The following is a 19,294-nucleotide window of genomic DNA, read 5'->3' as shown; positions in this document are numbered from 1 at the left end:
GAATCACATTTAGAGGTCACACAAACAAAATCACCAAAAATGGTACCATTAAGATACCCCAAAGTCAGTATCATGAGTGGCCTCCATGGACCTCGACGAAATCGTTGCATCGTCTGTACATGGAATGAATTAGCCGGTTGATGAAGGTCATAGGCACTTGAGTCCATACTCTGCGAAATGCCTGATCGAGTCCAGTCGCAGTTGTCGGCCTTGGTTGGAGGCCATTCAGTCTTTCTTTGAATCTCGTCCCAAAGGTGTTCTATTGGACTTAAATCCGGACTGAGTGCAAGTTATTGTAGGGTTTGGATGCCATGTTGTCTTAGGAAGTCCAATGTTGCTCAAGCAGTGTGGGCACGACCTTTGTCTTGCTGGAAGATGTGATTTCTGTAACGTCCAAAATGTGGTACAACGTGGGGTCTTATTGCTTAATCAATATAGCGAGCAGCTGTCACGTCATTTCCTCATCCTGGACCAAGATTCTAGAACACCACGGTGTCAACTAACTGTTTCAGACCGATTGCCACCCACACTATGATGCTTGGACCACCCAACGAGTCTCTTTCAAAAAGTACACTCATTGGAAAACAGTTCCCCACGCCTTCGCCATACTCACACTCTGCCATCGACTGTCGAAACAAAATATTGGCTTTCAAGAGATACAAGCACAGTTCTCCATCGTCGATAACGCCAATTTCGATGCTGAGTTGCCCATTGCAGTCGGTTTGGGCGGTGATGAGCAGTGAGGATAGGACTACGATAGGGTCTGTGACAGCATAGGTTTCTTCCGCGCAAACGTTGACGCACGGAATCGGCACTAATGGGTCTGTTCCTAGTCCCAGTAGTATGGCGTGCAGTTTCCGTCGCTCTGAGGAAGCGATCATGAAGATGGTAGCGCACAATCTGTCGGTCTTGACGTTGATTTGTTACTGAATGTCGGCCTCTGCGTGGACGATCTTGGGTGCTGTTAGTGACCTGATACCACTCCTGCAGTCGGTAGATTGTCCTCGCATGAACATTAAAATGATTGGCTACCTTCCGTGCTTGCAATCGTCCCAAGACATGTTTCCTCTGATATCTCGTAAGTCGTGGCATGGTGATTGTGTCAAAAAAAAAATGATTTCAGGTGAGGTTGGGACTCGCTTTCATTGGTAGGGTTGTCATGACATGCACGTGCATTTTCATTTTCACGAATGTCATACGGAACCTTTTACCATGTCTGCCTTTTTCGGTGCGTTTGGTCTATATGCTCTTTCATCAGAAAACACACTGATGTTGGTACTGACTGTCAAATTTTGGATTGAAAAACATGTCAACAAAACAGTACAATCATAATAAAAACACCACCTTGCAAGAACAAAATTTTGCATTTGGTTTTGAAACGCGACCTTTCTTTTGTGGTTCAGTATATTTAAACCGACGATCAAATGTACATAAGTATTGAATATGTGTGATATGTACTATGTTATTTACACAGGCTATTAGAAGTACATGTATAATGTACCATGATGTTTACACACATTGTAGCCGTAGAACGTTCCATATGCATATCCCATCATTCTTTTCATTATTAGCTTATAAATTCCGAATACTGTTCAAAGTGGTTCCACATCCACCTCGCACCTGTTTACTATCAGTTTCAGTGCTACTTCTCGGCACTTTGTATACCCTGGGCCTGCTGGTGGTGGTGGTGGACATCACAAGAAAACCGAATGTGTTGAGTATGTGAACGAATAACTTAAACAATAGTTTGCAGAGACGAGGCGGATTCCAAGACAGCACTGACTATGACCTTTCGTCTGTCAGAATCATAGTGGGGCCAAAGTGGGGATTGGCTTATATGAAGACCAAAGCGGCGGTGGGATAATCTTGTGGTTAAAGCTTTCTTTCGTCAAGCCGGACTCGATTCCCCACATGGGCACAATGCGTGATACCCATATCCCGCGTCCCCCGCCGCAATATTGCTGGAATATTGCTCACTCGCTTACGTCAGTGTTTTTGTTGTTTTGTATTTTATATTTCCCCCAAATCAATATAGAAAAGATGTGGAAAGTTAAGTGAAATAAAAAAGCATTATATATTTACTATGTGTTGTGATTTGTGAATGTGTTGTCATCAGCATGTCATCACTTTGAAAATTTCACAAAAAATAGGAACCGCATTTTCAATGAGTTTATCAACTGCACTTCTAAAACTTTTTAAAGGCAGTTAGACAATTTTCTAAATCTGAAATTTTACCGACATATTCATTTAAATGATATTGATTATTAAACATGCAATTATTATTATGTTTCTTTGTAGAGGACCATGGTATGTTGGATAAATGAACAATTTAGATAACTGATTTTTGTCCATCGTAATTTCAGGTTTGAAGGACTTGTGTCTTGAAACAACGACTGAACACGCAGGGACTGAGGAAATAAACTCTGTCAAAAAGAAACGCAACCCCTGTCCTCAGATATGAAAAATTCGTTTGAATGAAGTTATTGCTTCCAAACTAAATGTTATTCGAATGTATTGAAATTATACACGTAATTAATGAAGATTACCATCCAAACAACTGCATTTGTACGCATAAGTGTATTTTATTGCTTATTCCGTCACAACGCATGAAATGACCCTCATGGTGACTTCGCACAAAAAACACATGCAAATCATGAAAATGGCAGTTAATGTAGGGGGTGTATAAAAGCCCATGTGCTTTCGTATTATATTCATTCATTTGTCGCCGAAAGCTGTGTGAAAAATGCCACGATTGAGTGCTGCCGACCGAAATATCGCCATTGGTCGTGTTCAAGCCGGAGAAAGTTTTGGAACTGTTGCACGGCACCTAAATGTTCACAAAACAACGATATCCCGACTTTGGAGCCGCTACAACAACTTCAATTTGACCAACGATCGCCCGAGAAGTGGAAGGCCAAGAATCACGACCCCCTTCAAGATCGGTACATCCGGGTCCATCACCTGCGTAATCGGCATGCCCTACCAACCGTGACTGCCACACAAATACCAGGTTTGAGGAGAGTGTCAGCTCAAACGATTAGGAACCGTCTGAAAGAAGCGGGTTTACGTGCCTGTAGACCAGTTGTTGGACCTGTACTACGCCCCTACATCTCCGCCGACGACTCAGGTGGTGCAACAACGTAAGGATATGGACTTTACAAAACTGGAGGCGCATCTGGTTTTCTGATGAATCCCGTTTTTCTTTTGCAACATCACGACGGAAGAAAACGTGTGTATAGGAGACGTCATGAACGTTTTGCGCCCATCTGCGTCCGACAGGGGACAGATTTGGCGGAGAAAGCGTTATGGTTTGGGGATCCATCTCATACAACCAGAAATCAGACTTGGTGATCGTTGAAGGGAACCTGACAGCCCAACGTTACATCAACCACGTATTACAGCCTCACCTTCTCCCGATTATTGACCAACAGACACAGATTTTTCAACCAGACAACGCCCGGCCTCATACTGCACGTGCAACAATGAACTTTCTGCAGAATTCCAACGTCAATGTCTTGCCATAGCCCTCTAAATCACCAGACCTCAACCCTATTGAACACCTGTAGGATACTCTGGGTCGACGCGTACGTCAACGTCAGCCGCCGCCACAGACGCTGCAACAGCTCGGCGTTGCACTGCAGGAGGAGTGGAGAGCCATTCCCCAGGAAAGAATCCGGCGTCTTATCCGTTCTTGTCCAAGGAGATGCCGTGCAGTGATTGCAGCTCGTGGTGCTCATACGAGATACTGAGAAAGACGCCCCCCTGGTGACAAACTGGTGTCTGTGAGATGACTTTTGAAATGACAATTTTAAACATGCCCATCTTGGTTATTATTCTGCCAAATTTCAGACTTCTGTCTTAAATAATAACAATGCTGTGTCGTCTTAAAACTTCAGATCAAAATCTCTAAAATACAGGGGTTGCGTTTCTTTTTGACAGAGTTTACAGGACTGAGGGTAAGAATGTCAAAACATTAAAATTAAGTCAGAATGATTCAGAAGAGGTAGCGATCACTGTGTCCTGCTATTTATGCATTTTAATATTTTCGGGGTGATTTGACAGTCATTCATATTGCCTGAAATATATACTGCTCATTGCTATTGCCTGAAAAATATTGTACAAGTAACCATAGTTCATTCGTTCCTGATTTCAGATAGCCAGCTTGTCTATTCCACAGATGATGTCACCAACTTGGTGGATATTTTTCGTCAGAAAATAGCAAGTAAGGCCTCATGACCTGATAGAGGTCATAAAAAATGGGACGTACATGTGAAGGCAGAGGAAAGTGTAGAGGCTCACCCGTGTACACTTGTTTCCTCTGCTGTGTTTACATATCTTTGTTGGACCCATTACGTCGCCTCGTAAGACAAACACAATAGGCACATTCTAACCCGGAAGTTAAATAAATAAAGTTCTAAATAAAGTCTGTCACTAAGGTGGACTTGATTGGACACCCCCGCCCCCTTTCTGCTTCATAGGAATGCATGTAACCTAGTTAAAAGAACTAGGTTTGGTGAATGGCAGTCTGCTTCAACCGCTTTCTGGACTTGATCGCATGCACCTTTCAAAGAATGATATGATGAAATGATAAGATTTAGAAATGTTTCAAAAAATGTTTTTCTCTGTGTTTTAGCTCTGAAGCAGAAGAAGATTTGGTCAGAGTTACCCCCCTTATCTCCGTGTACAGGCAAGGAAAAGAAAACATGTAAGGCTCAAATCATTACGACTCCAGCATTACTGCCAGCAAAAGCATCAGCCGAATTATAACAGAAAAGTCAGTTGTCGTCTTTTGTTGCATATCATTCAACATCAATAGGACCATTATACACCTATATTGGAGAGTCTGGACCAGACACCCTAAACTGTAATTCATCTTTCTTCTGTTTATAAACGTTTCAGTGGACTTGTGCAATGATACAGCTGCCTGCAAACACCCACTTCCGGCGGCTGACAGCCAAGAAAACATCCGCAATATTCTTACACCCGTGACCAAACTCAAAGAGGGGGCACTGGAGAGGATAAAGGGAGTTTTCAACATACAGGAGAGGAGGAAATATGCCTTTGTGACGGCAGCGTCAGCGGATCACTTTGATGAATCCCAGGAGATGATCATGACTCTGGATAAATACATCTTCCCTTATCTGAGCAACTACTCGTTCTATTATTACGACATGGGTCTGAACAAAAGTCAGGTGAAACTGGTAAGCTATTAACCTTGTCAAGTAAAGCCAAGTCTCATAAATAATGTGATGCCAAGAAGGTATGCATTATATACTTGGCCACGTTTACAAGAATAGGCTTTCATTGTAAAGATACAATGTTTTCAACTGAAGGATATCTGCAACTACACTTTCAAAGGTAGTTTAGTCAAGCGATAATTGAAGGATTAGCGGGATAGTGGGACAATAACACGACTATATAACATGTCATGTTTGTATTCTAATTGTGTTACAGCTACAGAAGTATGGAAGAGCTGAAATACAACGCTACCCTTTTAATTTACTTCCTGATCGGTTTTCGTACTTGAGGTGTTACACGTGGAAGCCCGTTGTGATACAGGTATCAGGCATTTTATGATATCTTCAAACTCTAACAGAAATATCTACACACATGGCTTAGCAATCCGTAACATATTCGCACACGCACGCACGTACGCACGCACTCATATGTGCATTAATAAAACGCATGCACGGAACACAAATAAGTAGCATATTGCTGGATCAAGTAGCATGTGTTTGGCGACACACACGAAACTAACTTATTATATACAACAGAATTATTCCAAAATACTTCTTCAAAATCGTAAGATGACCTTAATAGGCCCCCTCCGCACGCCCCACCGCAAGCACGCACTCACGCACTCATATGTGAATTAATAAAACGCATTCACGGAACACAAAATTGGCGCATATTGCTGGATCCAGTAACATGAATCGTAAGATGATGTTTATGGGGCACACAGGTATTTTAAGTACAAATTTGCATTGCAAATTATCGCATACATTATGGTAGATCGATGCTCAAAACGTCGATTCCAGTACCGTCTAGTACAGACTTGATGTTTTCTTCTACTGATTACTCATTGATAAAGAACAACTGGGAACGAGGCAGTTCATATTCCCCATTTACAAAATAAAAGAAAAGCCAGAAGAATTATGTCTGAACATTTAATACACCAAAACCGAAACAAAACAATTAACCCAAGGAAAAGTCACCACACTGCACATTCACCGAAAGTGTGAATGATAACTAAGCTTCTATTAGAATGTCTTCCCGATAATGGAAGCAATATAATTAGTAATATTTGTAACTCCTGGCTGGAGCTCTATATGGACGTCTTGACCCTCAGCAATATGTCTTACAATACTGACGATGCTGACAGTTGACCCTCGGCAATATGTCTAACAATATTAACGATGCTGACTGATTAACGCTGTCGTCAGCTTTAACCACGAAATGTACGATGGGTGTACTCGGGCGCGCTGTCCTGAGCTAAAAACGAAGAACATATCATTCCTTCTGTTCTTTTCAATAACACTCAGGTAAATTTTATTTCCAGGCTCATTTTGACTATGCTGAGTACACAATTTGGTTGGACGCATCTGGGCGGTTCGACAAGGGAAACCTACGAGAAATGTTCGACTTGCTGAAAGAAACAGGCGTGCTGTTGTCTCCATGGCCGAAATATCCTTTTGCCCAACATTGTTCAAAGTATATGTTTTCCTACTTCAACACTGAACCATGTCACTTTTCAGTTTATCACGAATCTGAAGCCAATGTTATTATGTTACATAACCAGCCATTCACACGACGACTTGTAATGGATCCATGGGTGTCATGCGCAGTGGACCCGAACTGTATGTGTCATCCAGGTGCAACAAAACTGTATTTTTGTTCATTCGGCAAAAGGAGGTATGGGAAATGTCACCGGTATGACCAGTCTGCCCTCAATTTGATTCTTTTACAGATGTTCAGACGGAATATACATTCTATACAGTATGTGAAAAAGAAATATGCACATGTCTCGAGGAAAATAGGACAATTGTACCTCAATAATTTGTTCAAAGAATAACTGTATCGTGTGTATGTACAGGTAAGTGTGAAATGTTCCAGTACATGCATAGGCTTTGTCTTGCTTGGAACATCTGTTGGTTTAAGTGATACAGTACTGCAGATAGAGACAGTAGCATCTCCTGACACCACTGACAGTTTAAACGAGACATTCACGATATATTCTTGCTTTTTGTCACTCAACATATATGTATGCCCTGTTGTGTCAAAGATCCCATTTGGTTTTTTGTCCCGGTTATGTCGTTAAGCATCCTCGGTGTCCACATAGTGTCACTAAATCTGATCAAATGTGTACATATGTGCTGCTGAACCTGACCATGTCTGTCATTAAACCTGCTCGTTTGTTCCGGTGAAGTCGTTAAGACTCATCGATGTCTACGTAGTGTCATTAAACCTGCTCGTTTGTCCCGGTGAAGTCGTTAAGACTCATCGATGTCTACGTAGTGTCATTAAACCTGCTTGTTTGTCCCGGTGAAGTCGTTAAGACTCATCGATGTCTACGTAGTGTCATTAAACCTTCTTGTTTGTCCCGGTGAAGTCATTAAGACTCATTGATGTCTACGTAGTGTCATTAAACCTTCTCGTTTGTCCCGGTGAAGTCGTTAAGACTCATCGATGTCTACGTTGAGTCATTAAACCTACTCGTTTGTCCCAGTGAAGTCGTTAAGACCAATTGATGTCTACGTAGTGTCATTAAACCTTCTCGTTTGTCCCGGTGAAGTCGTTAAGACTCATCGATGTCTACGTTGAGTCATTAAACCTGCTCGTTTGTCCCGGGAAGTCGTTAAGACTCATCGATGTCTTCTTAGTGTCATTAAACCTGCTTGTTTGCCCTGGGAAGTCATTAAGACTCATCGATGTCTACGTTGTGTCATTAAAGCTTCTTGTCTGTCCCGGGAAGTCATTAAGACTCATCGATGTCTACTTTGTGTCACTAAACCAGCTCCTCTGGTGGTGTCATTAAATACGTCTGTATGTCCCAGTGGTGTCACTAGGTGTGTCCAATAACAACATGGTGTCATGGTACAAGTTTTGTTTTTGTAATGCATACGCTGCATCATCATGGCAGGTTTACTTTTTCCCTTAAGTTGTGAAGATGGTGCAGGTGGAAATCATCAGAGTATGGTCAGGGGCCATTAGATTAGAGTCAGGTTTTAAAGCCAGGATTTGTTGTGGCCATCCCTCGTGCCCCAAACGTACGATTGCTTGTCGGTCAGCTAGTCATGGGTTTCATGAGTGAATAATTGACTTGACTCGCGTGTGTTTAAGAAGGATGGCATCTGTAAGGAAGGCATGCTGGGCGATGGCATATTTGACGATGAAAAACACACGATATACATTCAGATCATCCAACAGATTCTCCAATGAGATTTTCTTGTAAATGACATGTTGATCATACGTTTTCAATACTTTGCAACGTTTCACTATATGACCGGTGAGATTTGATTTCTTGTGTATTCAAAATTCTGTATATCAACATAACATCCTTGTTTAGCTCCCAATCTCAGTTCCAAACAACTGAAACAACTTTTGCCAGGTCCAGGCCCTTAAATTTTCAAGTGGAATTGTGCTGAAATTGTGCTTGTTAATGCATCCTGTAGATACCATTCATGCCATGTGTTTTGGCTTGGCGTGAGTGAGTGAATTTAGTTTTACACCGTTTTTAGCAACATTACGGCGGGGGACACCAGAAATGGGCTTCAGACATTGTACCCATGTGAGGACTCGAACCCGGGCCTTCGGCGTGACGAGCGAACGCTTTATACTCTAGGCTACCCCGCCGCCCTACTTCGACTTGGAAAGATCGTTGTCTATTATTTCTTCGTGTATCTGTTATCCGCAGCTTAATCTCCAAACTTTCCCGATGGGATCAGTGTGACGACTTCATTATGTGCTTATTATATCAATGATGGATTCATTATATTGCCTATGAATTCCAAATGTATACATGTATTTATTTTGTTTTCTGTTTTACCTAGAACTTCGCCACAAAATAAACATAGTGTCTCCAATTTTAGTTGTGCTTCATTTTTTTTCCTCGAATGTCTTAAACGAGGAATGCGTCGGATACAACTTGTCATTGCTGACATAATGGGAACACATGAGTGTCACTTCAGCAAGACAACCACATTCGGATGACCAATCTAAGGAATCGATTCCATACTGCCAGATTGACTGCTCGGGCCATTCCTGGCTTACGTCCAATCAGTTCCAGGACTGTACGGAACCGACTGAGGGAGCACAACATCCGGCCCAGACGGCCTTCAACTTTGCTCTAACGTCAACGACAGGCACGTCTTGCCTGTGTGCAGACAACATCTACGATACAGGGATGAGATCTTCAGGCCTCATGTTCAGCCGTTCATTCAAGGACGGAGACGTAACTTCAAGCTTTGGCAAGATAATGCTCTTCCACATGCCCCTCATGTTGTGACATATTTCCTAGCAGAACATTCCGTTAGTTCCCTGGCCAGCTGTTTCTCCGCACGCTTAGGGTGAAGTGGAGAGACGTTTACGTCAACCCATTGAGAACCAATTGGGACAAGTATTGGTTCAGACATGAAACAAAATTCCCCAAGCGTACTTCAATCGCTTAGTCTTGTCTATCCATCGTCTTTGTCAAGCCTGCATCAACGCCAACGGTGGACACACACGATACTGAATTTGTGGGCTGACTTTTGACATCACATTTCTTCAAGGGCGTGTCATAATGCTTATTGTTAAATCATACAGATTTCGATATTATCATGTCAACAGTGACTAAGGAAAACAAAACAAATCATGTTATTATCTTTTTTACATTACAAATGGCATAATATCAAATAATGCACAGTTAATTTATTCCTGTAGTATATTTTGTTATATTTTTTAAACAAGCACATAATGCCATAAGAGCTCGGGATATGCCCGTATGGAGTTATCTCCCTTACACCAGGCATTTTGACTGTACAAAATCCCACGTCAACGCAGGAGCACACGGTGAGTGAGTGTGTGAGTGACTTTAGTTTTACGCCGCACTCAGCAATATTCCAGTTATATGTCGTAAATAATCGAGTCTGGGACAGACAATCCAGTGATCAAAAGCATGAGCAGTACTGGAAGAAATGTTAACTGTTTAAAGAAATCCTGTATACATTCCCTTTTAGGCTTGAATGAAACGGTGATGTGTATTTACAGTTAGTATTTAGAAGATTACTGCTATTGGTACATTTGTTTTGGAAAATATGTACACAGAAAGTGGACATAATGCTTGAACAATTTTGTGCGAGAAATAAGACGATCTTTTACGCGGCTATGTGCCGTGTCAGGGTGAACTATGCGTCGTAAAATCCTAAGTTGTATATTGGAATTCAGCTGCAATCCCGTTCAACAGGTGCTTGGCATGAAGACTTGCATTCCAGCACAAGACACATTGCGTAAGTCAGTATATTGGTTATGTTATTATTGCGTATGGCATCATACTGGGAATGTCAACATATTGGCTATGTCAACAAGTTCCGTTTGTCAATATATTCCATATGTCAACGTATCTACTTCTGTAATTTGATTTGCGATTTATCTACGTGCTTAGTGCGGACTACCCGGGTTCGATTCTCCACATGGGTACAATGTGTGACGCCCATATGTGGTGTTCCCCGCCGTGATATTGCTGGAATATTGCTCAAAGCGGCGTAAATTCATACCCAGCCAATAGTGCGGACTAGATACCAGCTTCAAAACTTTCCTGGATTCAAGGACGGAGCGCATTCCTCGTTTAAGACATTCGAGGAAAAAAAATGAAGCACAACTAAAATTGGAGACACTATGTTTATTTTGTGGCGAAGTTCTAGGTAAAACAGAAAACAAAATAAATACATGTATACATTTGGAATTCATAGGCAATATAATGAATCCATCATTGATATAATAAGCACATAATGAAGTCGTCACACTGATCCCATCGGGAAAGTTTGGAGGTTAAACTGCGTATCACAGATACATGATGAAGTAACAGACAACGCTCTTTCCAAGTCGAAGTAGGGCGGCGGGGTAGCCTAGAGTATAAAGCGTTCGCTCGCCACGACAAAGGCCCGGGTTCTAGATCTCACATGGGTACAATGTGTGAAGCCCATTTCTGCCGTAATATTGATAAAAACGTTGTAAAACTAAATTCGCTCACTCACTCCAAGCCAAATCACATGGCATGAATGGTCTCTGCAGGATGCATTAACAAGCACAATTTCAGTACAATTTAAGCTATTAGACCTGGCAAAAGTGTTTTTTATTTTTTTATTTTTCATGAAACCAAAGTCTTCCATCATAAACGGTCATTACATAATGACATATACAAATACATGAACATAATCAGATATCCAACATACCAGGATATAACATAGTTAGACCAGTGAAATATCAGCCTGTATAGGGTGTTTTATGTGGTGCCATACCCAACATATCATGTTTTATATAGCGCAACATGCAGCATACAGTGTTGTATATAGCGTCATATCAGACATAGCATATTGTATATGGGGTCACATCCAACATATGCTGTATACTGCACAGCATCCAACATAAGTAATGTATATAGTGTCATATCCGAAATATCGTATTGTATATAGCATACCTGGCAAAAGTTGTTTCAGTTGTTTGGAACTGAGTTTAGGAGCTAAATAAAACCACGAGTTCCTAACAGGGATGTTATTTTGATATACAGTATTTTGAATAAAAATAAGGGATATTGCTATGAAACGTTGCACAATATACGATACATGAAGTAACTATATCGGTCATAAATCGGTCAAAAATCTAAAAGTGTTAAGTGTGAAACTAGACCAAAGTATTGAAAACGTATGAGTAACAAAATCATTTCCACGCCCACAAGAAATCTCATATCTCATAGGAGAGGAGTCTGTTGGATGATCTGAATGTATATCGTGTGTTTTAATCATCGTCAAATAGTGATGATAGGTGTTCGCAAAGAGGGAGCATGCCCTGCCTTACAGATGCCATCCTTCTTAAACACACGCGAGTCAAGTCAATTATTCACTCATGAAACCCATGACTAGCTGACCGACAAGCAATCGTACGTTTGGGGCACGAGGGATGGCCACAACAAATCCTGGCTTAAAAACCTGACTCTAACCTAATGGCCCCTGACCATACTCTGATGATTTCCACCTGCACCATCTTCACAACTTAAGGGAAACAGTAAACCTGCCACGATGATGCAGTGTATGTATTACAAAAACAAAACTTGTACCATGACACCATGTTGTTATTGGACACACCTAGTGACACCACTGGGACATACAGACGTATTTAATGACACCACCAGAGGAGCTGGTTTAGTGACACAACGTAGACATCGATGAGTCTTAATGACTTCCCGGGACAAACAAGAAGCTTTAATGACACTACGTAGACATCGATGAGTCTTAATGACTTTCCCGGGACAAACAAGCAGGTTTAATGACACTACGTAGACATCGATGAGTCTTAACGACTTCACCGGGACAAACGAGCAGGTTTAATGACAGACATGGTCAGGTTAAGCAGCACATATGTACACATTTGAGCAGGTTTAGTGACACTATGTGGACACCAAGGATGCTTAACGACATAACCGGGACAAACTGGTAAACAGGATATTTGATACAATAGGGCATACATATATGTTCGGTGAAAATAGAAAGAATATATCGTAGATGTCTCGTTTAAACTGTCAGTGGTGTCAGGAGATGCTACTGGCTCTACCTGCAGTACTGAATCCCTTAAAGCAACAGATGTTTCCAGCAAGAGAAAGCCTATGCATGCACTGGAACATTCACACTTGCCTGGACTTACACACGTCACAGTTATTCTTTGAACATGTTATTGAGGTACAATTGTCCTATTTTCCGCGAAACAATGCATCTTCTTCACATACTGTATAGAATGTATATTCCTTCTGAATATAAGCGCTGACTGGGTTGACACATGTTATCGTATCCCAATTTCGTAGCTCGATGTTCATGCTGGTGATCCCTGGATTGTCTGGTCCAGATTTGATTATTTACAGACCGCCGCCATATAGCTGGAATATTGCTGAGTGCGGCGTAAAGCTACACTCACTCACTCACTCATTCTGAACATAGTCTTTTCATAAGAGGTTTCTAACGGGACCAGGATTGACATCACTTCCCATTTGCGTAGGTCGAGTCTCATGTGGTCTTTTATTTCATTCTCTGGTCCAGATTCAATTATGTACGTACCGACACCATACAGTATCAATCTTGCGTTAAGTAAGTTCGGCGTTAAACAAGACTAAAGCAAAGGTATATATTATATTTACGCCATAACACCACAACAACGCTCAACAGCTATGCAGTCAACCGTGGGGTAACATGTCCCTGTAGGTGTGTAAATCCCTACTACCCTAGCGAGGAATCTGTATGGTCCCCCACGTGGTCACACTGATTGTGTAGCTATGACGGATAATTCTCAGGAATATATAGCGGAGACGTGTGTAAAAACATATAGAATGTTAGATACGAATGAAAGGTGGGCGTTTCTGAATAGTTGGTTATGGACCGGTGCTCACACCTTGCTGGCAGATAGATAGCAATATCTTTTTATGGCATTTTAAATAAACTTTAAGTCTTTTTTTGTTACAATTGTTGTTGTCAGTTTGTTACCTATCATGGGTTGAGACTGCCAACTATGCTTGTATGACCTCAACTGTGTGAGTGTACACCTTTTCATATTGCAGAACTGTTATGCTTGTTGGACATTAAGACACCCTCGCATGACAAGTTACAGGTAGAAAATGGACTGAGACGCCCTTTGACGCTTTTCAAATGTGCTTTTTATGATGGATAGGCTGTTCAAAATGCATGCTGAATTCACTTTGTTAGATGCAGAACTAGGTGTTCCACAAGGTAGCACATTATGGGTATTTTTGTTGTGTGTAAAACATATGTCCTCTCTTGGAAGACAGTGGGGCATCCAAGACGGTACAGTAAAAATATCTGCTTAATGCTTAGGATCTTTTCGACGAGACGAGAAAAGTTTGTTTGAATGTAAATTTTGCCATAACAAGAGATAGACATTTCAAAGATCCCTATAATGATGGTAATAAACAGTATTAATTTCAAAGGACAATGAATTGATGAACGCATTCCGATTTATATGCTTTGTATAAAATAATTATAACGACTGAATAAATATTATTCAGGGCTGCTTCCGATATACACGCAATATTATACAACTCAAGGAGATGTACAATACAAGTCTCAGATGTCTGTGTCACCCGGTATATCGCTGGGATTCACAGCGTCGTAAACACAACTCATGCATGCAATCAGGTCAAAGCTAGACAAACCGATAAACCTTCAACAAAACAGTCGTCCAATTCAACTGACTCGGGGTCGGACAGTTGTATTTTTTAATGTGGTGGTAAGGCATTGTGTGTGTGTGTAGTTGAATTTACCACTTTAGGTTCCCTAGGAGGTCGCCTGAAAGGCGTTTGAATGTGTCTCCACGGGATGTTTCTTATACAATATATGTAATATCGTTCACATCGGGTGGAGACTTGATCACTTACAGACCACATTCATGTTGGTTGAATGCAACCATTCAGAGGTGAGGTGAGGTGAGGTGAAATTGGGTTTAACGTCGTGCTTGAGAATATTTCGCTCATATGACAACGTGCATGCATGTGTATGTGTATGTGCGGCTGCTTGTACTAGCCCTGACTGAAGCTGGTTTTATAGTGCTAGCCCACTGAGATACCATGCCGCAGTGAAGCATGAATACCCCACTCAGACACATTATACTGACTCCGAGCCGACCAGTCCTTGTAGCCATGCCGAGCTCCAGGCAGGGACCAATACCATATTTTAACGTCTTTTGGCATGACGCTCGGGGCGAACCCGGACCCGCTCTCTGGGTACGCATATTTTAACGTCTTTAATGTAAAACAGGTGACGCGGTCGGGGATCCATGAACCCGCAGACCCGACTCTCATACCGTAAACGTTGGCTTCGGTTTTTCAAGGATTTCCCCGTTGGCTGGTTGAGAGAGCGGGCATGTGATATAAATTTCAAGGTAACCCTTCAAATTACTACTTGTGTAAACTGCTTCCCGGGGTCTATTTAACAACTGCTCAATAAATTACTCAATGAACAATCACAAATAAATGGAATACAACAAGATCTGCTTCCTATTCGCCACGCCGTACGACTTCGAAGTCGGTCAGTGTATTATTACGCGGTCAAACGAATCCGTCAAAGTGAAACGATACAATACCAGTTTGTTAAAAAGGTATTGTTATTGCTATTGATGTTTGTTTCTGTTTGATAATGTTATTGATGTTAAGCAGTTTCAAACTTCATGACGAATTTGTTGTAAAATTTTAAAGATCGAATACTTTGAGAACTATTTCTCAAAGGGTTGGGATACGAGTAAAAAAATCGCTTAGTATACAAACAACACTGCAATACGTTCTTGAACAGAATGGCATTACAACATTTTACAGGTATTAAAATACATCACTGTAAACAATGATCATCTAGAAAAACGTATGTTTAAACTTCAAAGTGCGAAACTATAAGAATTGTATGTCAGTTTGTGTGTTTGCTCGTAAACTAGCTCGTTCACACGAGTCTGAATTACGCTTTGACATCGTTTATTTTTCAGTGCAAACACTCAAACTGACATTCAATTCTTAACTGAACATGGCCTATAACAAAATTACGAGCACTAACAAAAGTAACACATCTGGAGAGACTTTTCAAATCTGGAAACAGCAATCGCTTCACGCACGAGGAGCATTAACGGGCATTCACTGTCACTGTCTTGTCCTTTTGTAATGCTTGAGGTGAACGTACTGTCTAAAAAAATAGGCTTAAGAATTATTCGAGTGTATCATTCAACTGGCGTGGCATTCATTCCACACGCTGTTTATTCCAACACTCAGCTTACTTGGGTTTGGGCGTTGTCCTGTGGAGATCTTGAAGGTACAAATAGCCTTTCTTCCTGGACACGTGGTGGTATTTCTTTTTCGGGATTTGTATAGAATCTATATTCCTTCTGAACAACTGTAAAAGAATCAGATTTATGGCTGACTGGTCATATCGGTGACATTTGCCATACTTTCTGGTTCTGAATGAACACCAATATAATTTTTTTGCACCTGGATGACACATACAGTTTGGGTCCACTGCGCATGACACCCATGGATCCATTACAAGTCGCCGTGTGAATGGCTGGTTGTGTAACATTATAAAACCGCTTTCGGATTCGTGATAAATTGAAAAGTGGCATGGTTCAGTGTTGAAGTAGGTAAACATTTGCTTTGAGCAATGTTGGGCAAAAGGATATTTTGGCCATGGTGACATTAGCACGCCTGTTTCTTTCAGCATGTTGAACATTTCACGAGGGTTGCCCTTGTCGAATCGTGAAGAAGCGTCCAACCACATCGTGTATTCCGCGTTGTCAAAATGAGCCTGAAAACATAATTGCATAATTTGTCATCAATCAAAAGGTGAATAGAAGCATTCTATAATTAATTATAGAGTCACTAGTGCAGCCTCAACCCCCTCCCAATGGAGGTTTAAGGCACAAATAGCCACACAGTACGTCAGACTAGTCAGCGTCGTAATAATAACATAATAGTGCAAGGGCTTATGTAGCAAAAATGCTTTCCGTGGGAAGTGCATGTTAATTTTTGGAACCACTGATAATTGTGATCAGTATTGCATATGGATTCAGAAAAAAAACTTGGTTCTATTTTTTCTGTTGATCATTAGTGTCATCCTGGGGTAACTGAACATCGGTAGCCATAATCGAGCTGCAACACCAATGTGAGAAAAACATATTTTTATAAACATCACAGGCATGTAGTATATCAAAACGTACCTTGTGATGTGTGTTTTTCAACTACCATTATATCTCATGAATCTAAATAATATATGTATGCATAATAATCACTTTGATCATAAGTGCTTCTGCCAAAACCGAAGGTTTGTTGCAGAGGGTATGCATTCTACGGAAGCGTCCTGGTGCCACAGTCTGAATTTTTTTATCTCCTAATTAGGAGATGCTATCTCCTAATTAGGACTTACTATCTCCTAATTAGGACTTAGCTATCTCCTAATTAGGACTTAGCTATCTCCTAATTAGGACTTAGCTCTCTCCTAATTAGGAGATAATATCTCCTAATTAGGAGATACTATCTCCTAATTAGGACTTAGCTATCTCCTAATTAGGACTTAGCTATCTCCTAATTAGGAGATACTATCTCCTAATTAGGAGTTACTTTCTCCTAATTAGGTGATACTATCTCCTAATTAGGAGTTACTATCTCCCAATTAGGTGATACTATCTTCTAATTAGGAGTTACTATCTCCCAATTAGGGAGATAGCTAAGTCCCACTAATTAGGAGATAGTATCTCCTATATCTCCTGATACTATCTCCTAATTAGGAGTTACTATCTCCTAATTAGGAGATAGCTAAGTCCTAATTAGGAGATAGTATCACCTAATTAGGAGATAGTATCACCTAATTAGGAGATAGTAACTCCTAATTAGGAGATAGTATCACCTAATTAGGAGAAAGTAACTCCTAATTAGGAGATAGTATCTCCTAATTAGGAGATAGCTAAGTCCTAATTAGGAGATAGCTAAGTCCTAATTAGGAGATAGTAACTCCTAATTAGGAGATAGTATCACCTAATTAGGAGATAGTAACTCCTAATTAGGAGATATTATCTCCTAATTAGGAGATAGCTAAGTCCTAATTAGGAGATAGTAAGTCCTAATTAGGAGATAGCATCTCCTAATTAGGAGATAAAAAAATTCAGACTGTGGCACTAGGAGGCTTCCGTAGCATTCAACCCTGTTTGTGTGTGTGGATTTATGTGTTAGCATCTTTACTCAAATACTACTACATGGATTTCAATGAAACTTTCTGGGAATGTCCCCAGGACAAATCAATAAGTTGTTGAAAAAGTACACTCTTCAAAAAAAAGAAACGCAAAAGCAAAATATCATTGAAAATTTTGGTCTTATTCAATTATGTAAATCAACGAAAATAAACGGTACAGCATTGAAATTATGTAGAGCAATACATTGGTATCTCGTGCACATTTGGCAAGTTTGATGGTCATCATAGTCATTACTGCTGTCCAAGAGGTGACGACGTTACTGCCTGCCTTGTATGACCACCTCTTACTGCTGGAACTGCACTGCACCTCCTTAAAAAGACCGAATAAGTTGTTGGATGTTTCGTTGTGGAATCCTTCTCCATTCCTCCTGCAGCATGTTGAACAACAGTTACTGTTAAAGCCTCAATGGCGGATTACGACGTTGACGTACACGTTTATCTATCTGATCCTACAGGTAATCAATTGGTTTCAGATCCGGGGATCTGGAAGGCCAGGGGAGGACATTGATGTTGTTACAGTCCAGGTAGTCCACTGTAGCAAGTGCTGTGTGAGGTCTGGCGCTGTCCTGTTGGTACAGCTCCCTTTGGCGGTCGACAAAACGATGCACGTGAAGACAGAGAATCTGGTCGGTGTATCTCGCGGGCGTAAGGTTGCCTTGGACGAGCACCAATTCCGATCAATTCCGATCTATTTACAGACCGCCACCATATAGCTGGAATATTGCTGAGTGCGGCGTAAAACTAAACTCACTCACTCATTGCGTGCTCTGTAGACACGTTGTCTTCTGTCACGTCGCTTGAGGTGCTACCGTGATTCATCACTAAATCATATGTGCCTCCAGTTTCCAAGGTTCCATGGCTGCACCGCGTTACACCACCTGACTCACAGACGTTGATGTAATCGTGTCTGGACGTCTGGCAACTTCAGGACGTCTGGCACGCATACCTACCTCTCGGAGACGGTTCCTGATTGTCTGGTCGGACATTCACCGGGCTCCAAACCGTTCTTGTGCTGTGGACCGGGCGGAACGATGGCAGTCACGAAGGTGGGTTACCCGGATGAAGCGATCTTGGGCTGTGTGGTGACTCACGGTCTTCCTGGTCTTGGATGGTCATTTGTCGAAATGGAATGTCGAAAACGATCCCACAAACGCGTTTTTGTGCTAAGGTGAATGCTGAAGGTCCTCGCCACGTCACTCTTGGATTCGCCAGCTTGTAATCGTCCAATGGCAATATTACGGTGAGCACCGTTGAGACGTCTCATTTTCTCATCCAGTACTTACAACCATTAAAGTACAAGTACACAGTAGTACTTT

The 19,294-nt window shown here is 41.3% G+C and overlaps 1 protein-coding gene across 1 annotated transcript; it reads left to right on the top strand.

Annotated features, from left to right (window-relative positions):
• The first annotated feature begins 2,270 nt into the window (after window positions 1-2,270).
• Window positions 2,271-7,709, top strand: LOC124280146. Its single transcript, XM_046716033.1, has 6 exons — window positions 2,271-2,307; window positions 4,154-4,222; window positions 4,634-4,705; window positions 4,900-5,201; window positions 5,455-5,559; window positions 6,560-7,709. Exons 1-6 carry the CDS (start codon window positions 2,271-2,273, stop codon window positions 7,070-7,072), a joined length of 1,098 nt encoding a protein of 365 aa, XP_046571989.1. The 3' UTR covers window positions 7,073-7,709.
• The last annotated feature ends 11,585 nt before the right edge of the window (window positions 7,710-19,294 follow it).

Source organism: Haliotis rubra, unplaced genomic scaffold, assembly GCF_003918875.1.
Source record: "Haliotis rubra isolate DU_JTF1 unplaced genomic scaffold, ASM391887v1 Scf261, whole genome shotgun sequence".
Classification (NCBI taxonomy): Eukaryota; Metazoa; Mollusca; class Gastropoda; order Lepetellida; family Haliotidae; genus Haliotis; species Haliotis rubra.
Note: the sequence above shows the minus strand (reverse complement) of the source record. Positions and strands in the feature narration are given on the sequence as shown.

Coding starts and splice junctions, on each gene's coding strand:
- LOC124280146 (XM_046716033.1), top strand. CDS start 2,271: ATGCAATTATTATTATGTTTCTTTGTAGAGGACCATG. Junction 4,706..4,899: donor AGGCAAGGAAAAGAAAACAT/GTAAGGCTCAAA, acceptor TAAACGTTTCAG/TGGACTTGTGCAATGATACA. Junction 5,202..5,454: donor ACAAAAGTCAGGTGAAACTG/GTAAGCTATTAA, acceptor ATTGTGTTACAG/CTACAGAAGTATGGAAGAGC.